Source organism: Cydia splendana, chromosome 4 (genome assembly GCF_910591565.1).
Source record: "Cydia splendana chromosome 4, ilCydSple1.2, whole genome shotgun sequence".
Taxonomy (NCBI): domain Eukaryota; kingdom Metazoa; phylum Arthropoda; class Insecta; order Lepidoptera; family Tortricidae; genus Cydia; species Cydia splendana.
Window position 1 is genome coordinate 11,044,321 of NC_085963.1, and position 17,020 is coordinate 11,061,340.

Genomic DNA, 17,020 nt, shown 5'->3' on the forward strand with positions numbered 1-17,020 from the left:
AATATAAAACAAGAAAATGGAGATGTTTCAGATTTTAAAGAGGTGTGTTATTAGTACATTACGATACAAGTGCGAAATTCGCAACGAGTGGCGATAAATTGAAACACGACCGAAGGGAGTGTTTTACATCGACGCGAGTTGCGAGTAACCTTTTCGCACGTGTATTGAACAACGTTTTACAGTACATATAAGCCCTTTAAATTTTCTACATAGGCACGTATTGTGCTAATTACCGCACTAGGGCGGTAAAGTAACACCATATGTACTGTAAACATATTTTAAATCTGATCTGAGTGTATACTGGTTGTTTGATTCAATGGAATAAATAAATCTATGGGGACACACGATTACAGATTAACCTAGTGCCAAATCAACGCTTATGGGTGGGTACCTAAAGGGGCCCACAGATTACCAGCTCGCCAGACGATATCAGCCTGTCAGTTTAAACGCAAAATTTTACAGCTCCGAACAACTGACAGGCTGATATCGTCCTTCGAACTGTTAATCTGTGGGCCCCTTAATAGGCAACGATTGCAACGATACACTCTTGTAGATAAATACATACTTAGGCACATTCATCCATAACTAAGGAACAAATAGTTGTGATAGACACAAAAATAAATTCACTTACCGGGACTCGAACCCAGGCGCTCGTCGTAAGCAAGATCACTACCGACTAGACTAGTAGTTGAATTTGATTTGTAATGTTTAACAAACAACAATTAGATTTAAGCTAGTTATTAATTTCGTTTAGTAGTACCACTGTATATATTATTGTATGTTTAACAATTAGTTTTTTTCCTCGCGTGTTACAGTTAATATTTTCGTCGCCTCCAAAATTTTGTATTTTATTCGGGAGCTTGAGGGATTTAACCCTCGTGCCATAAAACCTTCGCAACGTTCAAGATTCCACTTTTCGAACCACTCGCAACGCTGATGAATTTTTGGAATCTTTAGGTTGCTTGGGTATCAATAATAGACAAAATAATTAACTATTTATGTAGTATAGTATGTCCTTACCCTCAGGAGCAGGTGGTCGTGGCTGATAATGTAAATCTGTAACAAAAATAATTTGATTAGTTACATATCGGAAATCATATCATAATATAATTATAATGACTTAAGCAAATACAATCAAGCCATTTAACCCGTTGTTGAATTATCGTTTTCCCGTACAGTAGTGTTGAATCCATTCATTTGTGTTATTTGAACAGTCCACAAAAGTAATTAATGTAGCTAATTATAAAACCAAACTCAGGCCGCGAGGCTGACCATTGCGCTTCAGAACAGATTTAATTTAACAAAGTAGTTTAAAATGGGAGTATTTCTCAAAATAAATGGATGAACCCATACCTACGTAATATATAGTTATGTCAGTACCTAACTACGTAACCACTACTTTTGTTTTGTTTGGTTTTCTAAATATCAATAAATATATATTATTTATACCTATGTCTAATTATCAATAATATTGGAAATGTGGAATCACCGAAAATCATAAACATAAATATCAGATTATATGTAGATACAGATAGGTAGAAAGTTTGTTTTAAGACAGCACAAAGTTTGGTTGGCATCTGATCGATGTGAACCAATTGCCATACCTACATATTTAATAATCGTAATAGTAGTTACTAACTTTTGTAAAGTTTGTTACGTACTTAAGTTGGAGCTAGAAACTGATGATTAACTGCACCACAATTATAACTTTGTCCTGCTTAACAAGGAAATAGCGAATTTAGCGAACCATGCGCATTTATTTCAATAAAGAACACTACAAAATTTCGGCTCAATATTTTGACTGATCATGATGCTTTTTGGTGGGGTTTACTAGTTTTGTGTGAACATCCCGCAATAAATGGTTCAGGTATATACATAATAAATAATTATAAAGAGTTTACTACCCTTACCACGTAGCTACTTGCATATATTGTAAGAGCGCGCTGTCTGCAGGATGTAGCTAATGATAAAATAAAATGTATCATCTCAAAATGCATCATATTATGAAGTCTGAATTCCAAAGATAGAACTTGAATGTTTCGAGCATCAATTCGACGTTTCTAGGAATAAATGAGATCACGTATTGCTGGGCATGTTGGCGTTCGCCCGTTGCCCGTCTATTTATTGGTATCAAAATTATTCATATTGCAAACTAAACAGACCATGTCTGGTTGGTTGGTAGGTAATGTTGGTATATGTCTAAATTGCATATGTATAGTCTATTTTCTTTTATATTCCCTTAGCTATGGATAATAATATATTTTTATTTGGTTTTTCAATTACCTACACTACACCTACATTTCAATAGTAACAAGTTCGAACATTTTTCAAATTAGTTATTGAATATAATTGTGTCAGAAAACGCTATTATTATTTGATGTGAAATTTTAACGAATAAATATTTGTCATGCAATAGAAATTGAATTTATCATACATCAATTTTATTATTTTAATTGGAAATAATACATACTGGAGTTGAAAAGTTCGTATTTTATTATACGTTCTTTTGACTACGCAAAAACCATACTCCAAGCCTTAACGCAGTGAATGAATACCTAAATGATTATTGCTTACAAACAGAAACAAGAAAAATATGGTTGAATACTTGTAAGTAATTCTAAAATGCTAACTCCAATTTCATTCCAAAACGTCCGTGGTTAACAAATCAAATGAAGGCCTAAAATGTATGTCAAATCGACAGTTGGTAGGTCTACATATCACCAGACATATTTTAAGCGAAATATTGTTGTTTTATCATTAGGTAACTACTATTCCGTGCAGACTGGGTGTCTACTTTGTGGCTGTCACTCTTTATTTACGTTAATTAAAGCTTGTTTGCTGAACTTAGCGAGTTAATTTTCTGAAACACTACACAGCTAACAAATATGTGTTTTAAGAATATAAGTAGGTAGTCATTAAATTACAGTCGTACACCCTTAGAAATTATGTATTTGAGTATACCACTTGAAACTATCTGTGTCTTAGAAATAAACAATATTATTTTAGGAAAACGTCTACCCGGTATTTTAAATAATTACTCGTAATTTTACCCATTATTTAAGTTAGTATAATAAATCGGTATAACTACTTACTTGATTTAGCTCAGAAAGTAACAAAAGCTTTTATGAAAAAGAATTATTCAATTGATCGACGGAATTTCTGTTCGTTAATACCAAAAGTTATCGAAATAACATTTCAAATATCTGCAAAATTGGTTTTCACGCTACAAATAGGTTAGCTGAATTCGAATTTAGATCCCAAATTACAAACTCATCGGTCTAGCCAGTAAATTTGCCCGTGCTGTATGTAGGTACCACGTACAGTCTGGTGAGTTTTTTACTAGTGTAATTAATTTCACCCCGGGCTTAGCGGCAGGCGACTGGCTCCGCGAGTCACGATCAACTTTACCTTTTGAAGCGGAACGAGAATAGCTAATCGATTAATTTTCACGCCGTTTGAACAGAAAATCCTTATCCGGAATGCAGGGTCGAAATTTGGGTTCCGATATTTGAAACTTGGCTCGATTTGATTTCTGGGTTTTACGAAGCAGAAATTCCTAGTTAGGAATATTACCGACCTTTTCTCTATATCTACCTAATTTCATGTCATCATATCTAACTTTTGAAATACTTCAAGCGAATGGAAATACAATCGAATGCCACTTTTGTAACTAAACTAAAATAACAATGACGAACCAATTCGAGTGGTGGCTTTACCAAGTCTTAAGAAGATTCCAAATCAATGGTTGCCAATTAGGATGCGACCTTTCTCATCCAATTAGACGACTTATTCCCACGTCTTGCATGTCCTATCGACAAATAAGAAAATTAACGAAATACTCTCATCAAGCAAGTCTCTCATTTTATAACTTTGGTTCGGCTAAATAAGTTTTTTAAATTAGCTTGGTTACTTTAAAAAAAATATATATGTAAAAGTGTGAATAACTAGTTTCAAAATTTGCGCCCATGTTCGCTAGTAGGTACTGCAAACTGCAAGTTTATACTAAACATAAGAAAAATAATAACTAAATAAAAAATAAAAATAATGGTGGGCCCTCTTTAAAACCATATAAATGTTCCAAAAAGGAATTTTACTTTTTTCTCCAGTTTCATGCTAGCAATGCCGCCGGGCTCTAATGCTTTATTTAAAATTTACTTAAGTATTCAAAATTGTAGCTTCCAAGCAGCAATTCTGAGATTTAGTCCAATACACAGCAGGAAACTGAGCGAAATCGATTCATACAATGAACGAGTAGCAACCGTTGCAGAGCCGCAACAAATTGAAATTGATACCATCGGGCAGCACAGCGACCGGATATTACGAGTGTCAAGCGCAATCACGCACTTGCCCATAAGCGGCTCCCGGCCACCTGGCCACCAGTGGCCACGTCTACAGCTTTGTTAGCCGTAGCCCTGTCTCCTTCGCAAGTAATCTGTTGTGATCATTATCTGTTAGAAGTTTCACGAAGGGCGAAGTTCCGCGAATGATGTGACTCGACGTTACAGCTATACGTCCAATCAAAACAATGGACGCCAAGTTTTCTCGGCATTAATGAAGAGATTTATGATACCGGCTTTTCCGTTAGCTTATTAACAAGTTTATGACGAATTGGTAGAAATTAATTAATTTACTCGTGTTTGTTTATCTTGTTTTTGTAAAAGTTATGTAATTATACAGAAATAAAATAATTAGTTTAAAATGCGAATATAAGACAAATCGTGATCATGCTGCCAAATAAAATGCCATCAGAGATTGTAATAGCACAATAAAGCTTGTTTACTGTCTTTATCAGTTAGTAAACAAGTTAAATTGTTTACAGGAAAAAAACAGTAAACAACGCCAAGTGCGTATTTATTGAAGTGTTTTAGCTAAGCAATCGACACTGACTATATAGAGGTCATTTCACACATCACACATTTAGACATAATTCGGTCGAAGTTTTACATCAATATTGTAGACTTATCTAGGTAAAATAGAACATTAAATAAAGAGAACAAGGCTATTTGTGACATTTTATGTGTGCCCTGCTTTAATAATGGATTTTTAGAAACGCAAGTTCAGTGTGGGCACAAAGAAAATGCTACCGGCGTGTGAGGGGTAATTTTTCAGGACACAATAAACGATTTCAGGGTTCCATTGGAGCTAACTTAGTTACACGCTTATCGCTTACTCAACATAGACTTAAAACAGTTTATATAGCTAGTAACAAAATGATTTTCTTTATCTGTCTCTAACGAAACAACAGCATTATTTATGAGTAATACAATTTACAAATTATTTACCTATGTAAAGATGTTATCGACTGTATCATATTGAAAACATATCAAATAACATAAACTCGATTAGCCTGTAGGTAAGTTATGCAGATACCGAAGAGCGATGTCGTTAATTATGTAATTGTCGTGAGATGCATAATAGAAAGATTATATGAGTAGGATTCATTGCATTTCATCAATCATGTGATAGGTATCATGAGTAGTTCTAGGTACTGTAACAAAGATAAAGGCTCCTCTTCACGTTGGGCCAACGCCAACGCCAACGAGGGACGCAGCCATGCGGTAGAATGAGATAGCAATATCACTTGCTCCCTCTAACGCATAAATGCGTCCCTCGTTGGCGTTGGCGTTGGCCCAACGTGAAGAGGAGCCTTAAGAAACAACCCGCATTCATTGTCCAATCCTCCAAACCTACTCCAAAACTGAACTGTTCTGTAAATCAAAAACCTTAATTAACGTCGGTGCGAAAAAAAAATCGCCATGTATTTTTAAGCTACTTTCCAGGAGACAAAAAAAAATATTTTCCTGTTTGTAATATATTTGTTGCACCTGTATTTTTTTTCTAATATATCAATGGTTTTTACATGATGCTCATGGAGAAAATAAACCGTATTTTTCATAAATGTTTACAATATTAATTATTATAAACTGAATTTTGCTAAATAGCGACTTAAATTTGGTTCACTTAAAATCGTCATGTGTAAAGTTTACACATAGCGTTTGTTGCCAAAATAACGTAGCACGAGAGATGATACATAGCGGATTTTAGGGTCAATGTTGGGTAATCCACTCTACAATAAATCGCCATGTGCAACATTATCGCCATCACCATCGACAACGCATTTAACGCAACGAAAACAAGGCATTTAATTTCGTTATGTGCTAAAAAAATCACATAGCTATTTTTTTGTACAAATGTTGTTCTGTATTCACATAGCGGAATTAGTTATTTTCATAACTAAGAAAGATATAAAAAAATATTTATGTGGGTCGACGGGAAATTGAAAAATGAATTAAAATATGCCAAAATGAAAATATCGTAAAAAAACACATAGAGATTTTTTTATTCGCACCGACGATATACGTACATAAACAAAAATTTACGGAGAACAAGCGTTACTTTGAATAAAAAAGGCAAGTTACAGTAACTTTATTAAATTTCATTTACCATTCAACGGTCGCGCCGTCGGTTTCCGTCGGTACATAATTCAATACCCTTTGTTCGCATTTTTGTGACTGGGTGCTACTTATTAAGGTAAAAAGCTGCGTGTCAGGAAGCCGTTAGTCATATTCATTATCGTCGTAGGAATTATAGCTTCATACTCAATTATTGTATAGCAGCAGGACAACGTGGGTGCGTGATTCATAAACTTTACCAAACCCGCCGTTGACGGCTGATAATCATTACCTACCCAAATCGATTGGCTCCGATAACTTATATATTAGTCTCTTAATAGGTACGTTTATGGAATAAAATTTAATAATTACGCTTTGATGCCTTATGCTTGATAGCACTGTTTTAACGAAACACGATGATATTTTTTACCTACAACAAGATAGAGGTTATGTTCAGGAACAATTTAAATATTACCGCCGAAGGGGAATTTTGGAAATTTTGAATCAAGAGAATTAAATATCTAGTGTGTAAATTAAATACGATCGAAGCATATAGGTATCTATTTTAATTTAGGATATTTGACTTTTTTGTGTTACGCTTGTTGTTACCGTGTGGTAGGTAGGCAAGGAATGGAAGGCGAACATGCAATGCCCAAGTTGTCAACATAATATACGTTTTTGCCGTTACAGTATATGCCGGCCCAAATTATTTTTGAGGTACTTACTTAAATATTTTGCACGTAACGAGTAGGTACGTTTCAACCAAAAATAAATCAATTTACTCTAGGTCCAATACTAACAAAAATGTTACATATTCGATCGAATTGGATATCCACTCTGTAGTTATACAAGGTAACGAGAACGGATTGGGAAGTACCTATTAAAACTCGTTGTATAAGTCCGGTCCGGACCGAGTCCGGTATATAAACGTTTAAATTGAGCAAATAATTGGCAAAAAACGGAACAAATCTAACTCGTTCAGCAGTTCGGACGTGGAAAATCGCCTGCCATTTGCATAGCGACTACGATTTTTCCAAACCTTAGTTACGTGTCACGAGAGCCGTTCTCGATCTAACATTGTATGCAGCGATCGGATTCGTTTAACACGTGACTGGACACCGGGCGTCGTTTAATAGCCTCGTATATGTAAAGGACAGGCGCGGTCTACGTCCAACCAATTTGCAATAAAACAATATGGCGCACCGCCCCAGTACACCCCAGCTTGCGGCGCGTCCTGCCAGCCTCTTCTTGTATTTTATATATAAACGGACTGCGGCCCCATTAGCCGCGACCCCGCTGTGTCACATTCCGAAATGTTATGTTACTCCCACCTAAAGCAAAGTTAATCCGCGTAGACAGAAATCTTGCGCCTTTTGTTCTCCTGTTCGGCTTTTACGACACCCGCCGAAATGAAACGTGGAACGAACCACAGAATGCAAGTAAAAATAATTACCATGCAGTAAATTAGAACGGGATTAAAATAACTTTTAATGAACCCGTCCCTTTAATATTCATGAAAAGGTAAATTTCTAATGATACCTCAGTGGGCATAATATTCTTACTTGGAAATATTTAAATAATCTAAAATCTGACGGTTTTACCATGAAACTGAATACATTAGGCGCCCGAAATTAAAGGGATTATTTTTTGTTTGAAATAGCTTTACCCGTTCTCAAATTAAAAGTGACTTTCAGTATTTAATGAAGCTTTCAATATTAAGGGAGATTTTATCTCAAGTAGTACCTACCTAAACATACTTATGTAATTAAAACGCAGAACGGTAATTTTATTTAAAGGAATTAAAATTTTAACTTAATATTTGCTTGTAGAAATTAAAGATGTAACTTTATTTACATAACTAAAAATGTTTATTAACTAATAAATTAATGGTGTTCCGTACCGTATTTATATAAGGAAAGTGAGGCCTTTACGGGCTTAGGGCGATCGACGTTGGTTGCTAAGCGTCACACTTGAATTCAAGAATCTACATAACAGTAATGGAAGGGGGACCGGGCTAATATATTGTTAAATCGTACCAAGTCTAGATTTCTGATTTAACAATCTAGTTTATTTACACATCAGCATCAAGCAATGCACCAAAGTTAACCCTCAATAATCTGATCAGACATGGAGGCCAATTCACGCGAACACGAGCGCTGGTGGCCTAGCGGTAAGAGCGTGCGACTTTCAATCCAGAGGTCGCGGGTTCAAACCCCGGCTCGTACCAATGAGTTTTTCGGAAGTTATGCACGAAATATCATTTGATATTTACCAGTCGCTATTCGGTGAAGGAAAACATCGTGAGGAAACCGGGCTACTTCCTAATAAGGCCTATTTTCCCCTCTCGGTTGGAAGGTCAGATGGCAGTCGCTTTCGTAAAAACTAGTGCCTACGTCAATTCTTGGGATTAATTGTCAAGCGGATCCCAGGCTCCCATGAGCCTTGGCAAAATGCCGGGATAACGCGAGGAAGAAGAAGGAGATGAAGGCCAATTCAAACCTACATTTTTATAACAAAAAGATGTCCTGTTGTTATAATCCGCCCGTGCGTCTTGCTCGCATCAATACATGAACGAACAAGTAAGAGCAAAATGTACGCGCGAATGGTAACTAAATGACATCAAACTGTACGCTCGAATGGGCCTAAAAACGAGGGAAAGAGAAAAAATAATAATATGCTTCGGACTAGATATATTTTTTAATGTGTGTTTGTAACAACATACTTAAGTGATTGTGATCTAGGTAAGTTATAAATATGCATATAAAAGCATTTAAATACAAATACAAACGGGTTGATTTCCTGGGTTTTAGGCTACTGTGACCGCTTACCGTACAATAGAAGCACCTGCCTGCATGATGCAGAAGGACGTGGCATTAAAAACAATTTCTAAATTGTACCTAGTTGTTTAAATCGAACCATAGTTTACTGGCATACATAGGTACCATCGCCCACAGTGTTAGCTGTCCATCGGTGGACCCTGTTACAAAAGGAATAAAGTCCACCGATGGACAGTTAAGACTGTTGCTATTGATTTAATTAACTCGTGGGCTAAATCGTACCGATGAATCCCTTCGAAAAATAAATTTTGATGAGGTCAATCTTGGGGTATACATCCACTTGCCAGAATTTCAATTGCCATAATTTCATTTGCCATAATAGTCAAAAGCCATTATATTGTTTCCCATAATTACATATGCAATACTTATTGTTTACATTATTAGTCACGTGCCAGAAACTTTGTTTCCCATAAAATCAATTTCAATAATATCATTTGTCATCATCATTGTAAGCCATAATTATCACTAGCCATAATATATTTTTTTTACAGAAACCAAATGCTACTAGAAAAATGGGTTAGGTTAGGTTTGAGCTGCGACCTTTACAGAAAAGTAATGCTACTGGAAAAGTGGGTTAGGTTAGGTTTGAACTGCGACCCTTACAGAAAAGAAATGCTACTAGAAAAGTAGGTTAGGTTAGGTTTGAACTGCGACCCTTACAGAAAAGAAATGCTATCAGAAAAGTGGGTTAGGTTAGGTTTGAATCGCGACCCTTACAGAAACCAAATGCTACTAGAAAAATGGGTTAGGTTAGGTTTGAACTGCGAGCCTTAAAGAAAAGAAATGCTACCAGAAAAGTGGGTTAGGTTAGGTTTGAATTGCGACCCTTACAGAAACCAAATGCTACTAGAAAAATGGGTTAGGTTAGGTTTGAACTGCGACCCTTACAGAAAAGAAATACTACTGGAAAAGTGGGTTAGGTGAGGTTAAATATTCTATTAAATAATATTATTACAATTAATAATATGGACAACAACACGTATGGCACTCGTACGTTCTGGAATCTAATAATCGGGTAAACAAAGAGTATGTCACATCATTTTTATGGTAAACAAACAATTCGGGCAAATGAAATTCGGGCAAATAAAATTCGGGCATATGAGTATTATTTTATATAATTTTCGGACAAACAATAGACAACCCAATCTTGGAATGCTCTTCTTTAAACTTAATGCAGCACATTTGTAACCTTCACGAACAACATTTTGTCATTTAAGTAAAGACTGATACAATATAACCGACTCTCGCCTAATTGGCCAATTGCCTTGACGTCCTTTTGTATCAGAATGAATTATTTTGTACTAATATGGTACTAATTAAAGTACAATTCTATTCGTATTTGGAAACTACAAAGCGTTCGGACAAAAAACAGTGTAGCTTTAATCAAGTTTACCTTTACAAGTTCTTATTTTTTCCATTCCCGAATCTGCCGCATGAATATTTAAAGCGGTTCCCTAATTCCAGTAGTTTCACCGCAATTTGAAAATCCAGCTCTGGGTGGCGGGCAGAGTGCCACTAAAATTAATGTTCTGCCAGAGAGAAAAACGAGCGCAGCCAACCTCGCCATAAACATACCGAGACAAAACTCGACTCGTCTAAATAAAATCCCGATTTGAAACAATAAATGCAGTTCTAAAACCATTCTAAGTGAGATCACTTTTTCCCGCCACTTCGCAATTATGTCATTTAGTGAAGAGGAATTAAATTAAAATCAATTGCCGCCTTACCATTCTGAGACCCTCTAGCTAAAGGATTTTCATTTTAATGCAATCATTTTTTTTTTCGCTTTTATCGTCGAGCATTCTCTGAGATCTGCTGGGTGTGGTAAAGCGAGTTATTGCAACTTCACGAGTCAGCGTCTCGAAAAAACACTAATTTCACTTGTTTGGGAGAAATATGTTTTGCTGAATTTAGAGAATACTATCGTGGAGTCTAATATGACCCATAGTAGATGCAACTTTATATGCCTGTTTGATAATAGGATACGGGCGGGAAACGGATTTGTTCACAAGAATTCGTTTAGTTAATAAAAGAAAAAAGCATTTATGAGGATCTCTTTTACACTATGGTTTACTCTTAAACGTACTCTCTCCGCCTGTCTCCAAATTTCCTGCGCTGTTAACATAAGATGTCAATTAACGTAACATATAATTATACCTAGGTGATAATTTTGCGGAACATCACGACGTGTATTATTTAACTAGGTACCTATTAAGATGCAGTCATTGACGTAGGTAAAATATCTAAATACGGGCTTTACGGGCACTTAAAATGGTAATAGATCAGCGGTGTCACTCACGAATTCGAACGAATCAGCAGTCTTACGCAAGTAGTAGCGATCAATCGCGCGCGTGATGCGAACTCATCAACCAATCGCGTTGTAACGGTGTCACACCGCTGTACTGGCCCCATTCATGCCCCATTCTTATTGCCCGTAAGACCAGTCCTTACATATACGTCAATGGGTGCAGTGAGTTAAGCCAGCAGAGGTTTTGAAAAATCGTGGCGCTTTTTAGATATAATACGGTTGCCAAAATGAAGAATAAGCAAAGTTACGGGCAGGGGCGAGTAATACAATGAATAATATGGAGTAAGTAAATAAACCTTCAATTTAAAGAAAATTACAGCGTTAGAAATCGATACCACTCCGCCATCCACGACAACGCGCGATACTGATATTTAATGTGTCGTGTTATGAGTTTCACTATATACATTTATATCATAATATTGAATTTAAACATTTCATCGTGTATAACAGCGTAAATTGTAACATTTAGAGTGTTATCCCGAGCGGTTATTTTCAGAGTATGCGCTTCGTTTCAGTAACACATATTCGTGTATATAATATATATGCCGATAAACACAGCCATCATACTACCACTAATGCTCTCGTTCCATGTTAATCCATTGCGCACGTAGGATTGCGCCAGTAGTGGCGTTAATTGAATTAATCGCACTACGAACCGCACTTGCGCAATGCAAGTACCTACCATTATTGGATTAGGTGTCTTATCCTTGTCACATCCTTAATAATCCATTAATTTTCTTTTATTACGGTTCCGTAGCCAAAGGGTAAAAACGGGACCCTATTAATAAGACTCCTCTGTCCGTCTGTCCGTCCGTCCGTCTCTCTGTCTGTCACCTGGCTGTAACTCGAGAACCGTGGAAAATTTCACAGATAATGTATTTCTGTTGCCGCTATAACAACAAATATATACTAAAAACTAAATAAAATAAATATTTAAGTGGGGCTCCCATACAACAAACGTGATTGTTTTGTCGTTTTTTGTGTAATGGTACGGAACGCTTCGTGCGCGAGTCCGACTCGCACGTGGCCAGTTTTTTCTAAATAATCCGAATAATCATAACTTCGTTTAATGAATTTAGTATATTTATCTTATTATTCAATTGTATTAAAACTATTAATATAAGTAAAACAATAATTGTAGCCCAGACACACTGAAAGGAATCGTGCTATATTGCACTAAATGGGTAATACACGAGCTACGCCAATATCAACAAACAATATAATATAACTGATGTTTTATTACCTACAGTCTACAGCCTAGGATACTGGACGGATTCTAGTATTTCTACAAATGATTTATCGTTACATTTTTCCTGATCGAAAACGTATTCACACTATTTTCAATTACAACGCTACGCTTAATTTTAATCACAAATTAAATTCGATTAAACTAAAATAAACCTGTGATAATTTAAAAAAGTCAGTGGATGATTTCCTTACTAACAAATGGATTCACAAAACTTGGTACCGAATGTCTATAGGAAAGTATTGATCGATTAGTATTGTAAGAGTCCCAGCAGTAGGCACCCCCGAAGCCATACTAGCTATAAGCAGCTAGATAGGTAGCTATAAAAAAGTAATTTATTTATTTAAAGTAGCAAGTAGTTAGGTAGCAAAGTTAGGTAGGTAGGTACATAAATATTTCAGGGCACCGAACAATACCTCACAACAAATATGCTCCGTCTCTTATATACTTATCGATCGTTATAAGTTATAACCAAATCATATAAGTGAATAAGAAACTAAATTAAATTATGAGAAGAGATACTTACAGTTATTAGTTAATAAGAACCCTGTTGACACGCCCAACAAGACTAGAAAAAACAGCAGTAAAAGGACAATTAAAGCCGGTCTACAATAATGTATCCAGCAATAGTCCTCGGAGTTAGCAGCAGGCGGATTAGAAGTCCACACACAGCACTTGCCACAAGTATTTTCGTGTCCGGCCGTCGCCCGCACCACGGCACTGTTTCCCTGCTGGTTCACTATCACACCCTGTGTCGGGGCTTCACTACCCTGTCCGTACGCCGCATTTTTCTCGGACAACCGCGCGAATCCGGAGCTGTCATCGTCCTGCGGGTTGCCATACACTCCATATGAAGCTACCATATCGACACCCGACAACGATCTCGTTGTTTCTGCCCTAGCATTATCCGCCACGTCATTATTGTCAGTGCTTGGCCAACATTCACAGGAACAGCGGTCTTCTTTTCGTCTCTGTCGTGCCTGTGATCCATCGGCTCTTCTGATAGGAACATCAGCTTTCTTCTCCTCCTCTTTCTTAATTTTGGCATCTTGAGGGGTTGTATCATGATTGATTTCGTAACTCGGTTGTAAGTTTTTGTGATTTTCTATATACCAATGCCTCTCTTCAGCTCGGAGTGTGGTGTCGTTATTGCCTTCGTATACATCAGCGTAATTGGATAGCGGATGCGAAGAGGGGCTGTAGAGAGGGCCAACTGCAAGCTGTCCATAGCCCCGATCGTACTGAGGAGGTCGGTTGACAGTCGGATAGTAGGCAGTGGATGAAGGCACGGTATAATCGTAGCCCGGCCTGTTCATGTTTAACGTTTAACCGCCTCATTTGAACTTATGTTTTATGACATCCTCCATGATTATCACTGTGAGAGAAACAATTTCTTGTTACATAATGATGCTATTTACGCTCAAGTTGAGTTATTTAAAAAGTTTCTGTTGTTCAAACTAACGTACGTGTACCCAATACATCATGCGCGGACTGTAACGCGTCGGAAGAGATTGTAAGTTTGCAGATAAACTTGCTTGATTTTGTTACGTGTTACATTCGCCAACGGAAAGTTATACAGTAGAATACACATCTGTTTATCTCAATTACCTCTCTTGTTCGACGATGGTATTTATCTTTTGTGTTACAACAAGCGCGCGCCGCCGCCCGTGCGCACAACGGAGACAAAGAAGTAGCGGTGTGGGTAAATAAACTCGCCTAACTTAAATTAACCGTTCTTATTTTCCTGATTTTGACACGTGAGAGTTATATAACTTCATTATAGAACCCTAACACGGCGAAGGCTAAGAATTACGTATCAGGGAAAGTTTTGGATCCAATAATTGTCTTAATTTTCTCCATAGCCTGCGAGTAACTCTCCTACTTAATTAACGTTTGAGACTCACGACTCTAGTTACATTTCGCATAATGAGATATTTCTCGTTCCTTCCTAATTTAATAAGTATTTAGAAAATAATTAGTACCTACGTACACATCTCTAATAAATTACAAGAGTTAGTAATTTAATTTGTAACTTTACATTATTGTGAATATAAAAAACACATTGTTTTAAGTTAATAAGTTAATCAATAAACTAATAGCATGTTATACAAGCATTCGTTTAGGCACGTCATCGACAGATGCTCAGAGTTATTTGAATAACATCAAATAATTCATTCATATTACTATTCCAACTACAGTATTTTTGCAATAATTAGACTGTGGTATGTAATTAACTAAAATATCGATGTGGATGCATAAAAGTAATTTTCACTGGTATAAATAGTTTACAATTTATAAATAGTTAGCCCGTTTTCCTGAAACTAGGGAATCATCTAAATATCATCCGGAAAACACCGATAAAATCCTACGCGATTTCTGTCCAGCAACCTGTAAACCTGTATTTATAATTCCTTAAATAAAAATGTATTCTATAATTCGATAATAGTACCTATTTGATAATGTTCTCGTAAATTGATTAATTTTCATATATATTCGACAATTACTACGCTTGATTCGTCTGATGCGTAATACCAAAAGATCGTTGACCTTTCCAGTAAACCAGTGAAGCCCACAAATAAACGAGATAATCCGTTCCAATTAATTAAATTAAAAACAAACAAAAGCCATTAATAGGAGTTAAGGGACAACAATTTTAGCTCGTGACGGGAGCCAACTCGAGGTGAATGCTTGCCTTCAAACAACGTTACGGGATGTTCAGTAACAACCAATGTTGATTATAAGTATTCCTATAAGACTCCTTATCGTGTTTTTATTTATAAATATAAAACAGGTATATATCGGTCTCTAATGACAGGATTAGGATTATAAGCAACATTAAGTTAAACATTGAGAACAAACAATTCTCAATGTTTAACTTAAACTTAAATGTTTAACAACAAACGAATATTAAAAAATATATTAATTAATAGACCTCAAGGCCTACAATAAAATAAGTTAGTATGTTTAGTATGATTTGTATAAATCAATTTTGAATTTTTCTAATACTTAAACTTATTGTCAGTGAATAACAATAGGTATAATAATATTTATTTACTCTTCGTCTATTGGTCTTATTATACACTCGTCGAAAACTGGAAACTATTAAAGTATGAAAGGGTAACTTTATCTTAATGCCTCGCTAAGTGTGCAGAACAATTAATTAGAGTCGGGGGGACTTCAAGCCTAAGCCAGCTTTTCGTTCGACAAACTTCGTTCTTTTATCGTCCTGATTGATTTCGGAGTTTTATAAAATGCCTAAGCCGGCCGCATCGCGCCAGCCATGTTGACAGTTGATCCGATGGGCTTTATGAATAAGCCGTTTTATTAACGACTTGCCAAATATCAGGCTTTTCGAAATACCGGAATTTGGCAAATGGGCGTAAGCCGCTTTTGCCGTTGTTTAATTTTTTCATGAATACGAATATTCTTGTCAGATTATTTTACGTTTATTATTTTTATTTCAATATTAGCCTGATTTAAGAACGAAACAAACTACTTTGTATCTTTTTTTAGGTGGAATAAATACCGTTTTCTCTAGAAGAAACATCATTTCACGTATTATCGAAAATCATAAACTTTTTCATATAATATTAATGAATACACCCAATAATTCGCAAGGCTCTTCATCAAAAACGTCTCAACACTCTCAACGGAACTTATCTCAGTATTAAAATATTATTTACGGGAAATCTTCAAGGAGTTTAATTGATCAAAGTTTACTGGCTTTTAAACAAGAGTGATTAGTCCAAGTTTAACACCGATACCCGAGTTTAGATAAAATATTGTATAGTTCATAAATTTCATAATGTTACTTTGACACAAATTCATTATAATATATATCAATATTTTAACTGCAGTCCTGATGGCGATGAAAAGTATTTTTCCCGTTTCTCGTATCATTTTGGCAGCAACGAACAGCTATGGACGAAACACTTTAGTAATAAATGAGGTCCTCTCAAGTTACCAAATGTTCCCTTTCCCTTTGGAGTGGTGCAAAGTGGCCCCTAACATTTAGTAATAGGAACCGTTTAAGATCAAGGCAGGTTATCAACATCTTCAATCAATAAATTGGTTTCATTCTCTGATTTGACTCATTTCGTAGCCTTGCGCCGTAGCGCGTAGCATTTTATGCTGTAGCAAAACACTTTGTAGCGTTTCAACTTCAACGCGATGTCTCACATCATGCGCGATTACAATCGGCCCGACTGCCGTATTCGAACTTCAAGATATTCACAAG

The 17,020-nt window shown here is 36.1% G+C and overlaps 1 protein-coding gene across 7 annotated transcripts in view; it reads right to left on the reverse strand.

Annotated features, from left to right (window-relative positions):
• Positions 1-17,020, reverse strand: part of LOC134789912 (agrin-like) — a 224,841-nt gene that overhangs the window by 43,188 nt on the left and 164,633 nt on the right. For 4 of the 7 annotated variants that reach the window (XR_010144131.1, XM_063760599.1, XM_063760598.1 and 1 more), the window contains exons 2-3: positions 13,310-14,158; positions 1,021-1,056 (exon numbers count right to left, since the gene is read on the reverse strand). Coding sequence is in view for 6 of the 7 variants with exons in the window: in XM_063760599.1 (XP_063616669.1) it covers positions 1,021-1,056; positions 13,310-14,099 (826 nt within the window). In the remaining variant the exon portion in view is untranslated. The remainder of the gene's footprint in view (positions 1-1,020; positions 1,057-13,309; positions 14,159-17,020) is intronic. The other 3 variants (XM_063760601.1, XM_063760600.1, XM_063760602.1) reach the window with 1 other exon arrangement.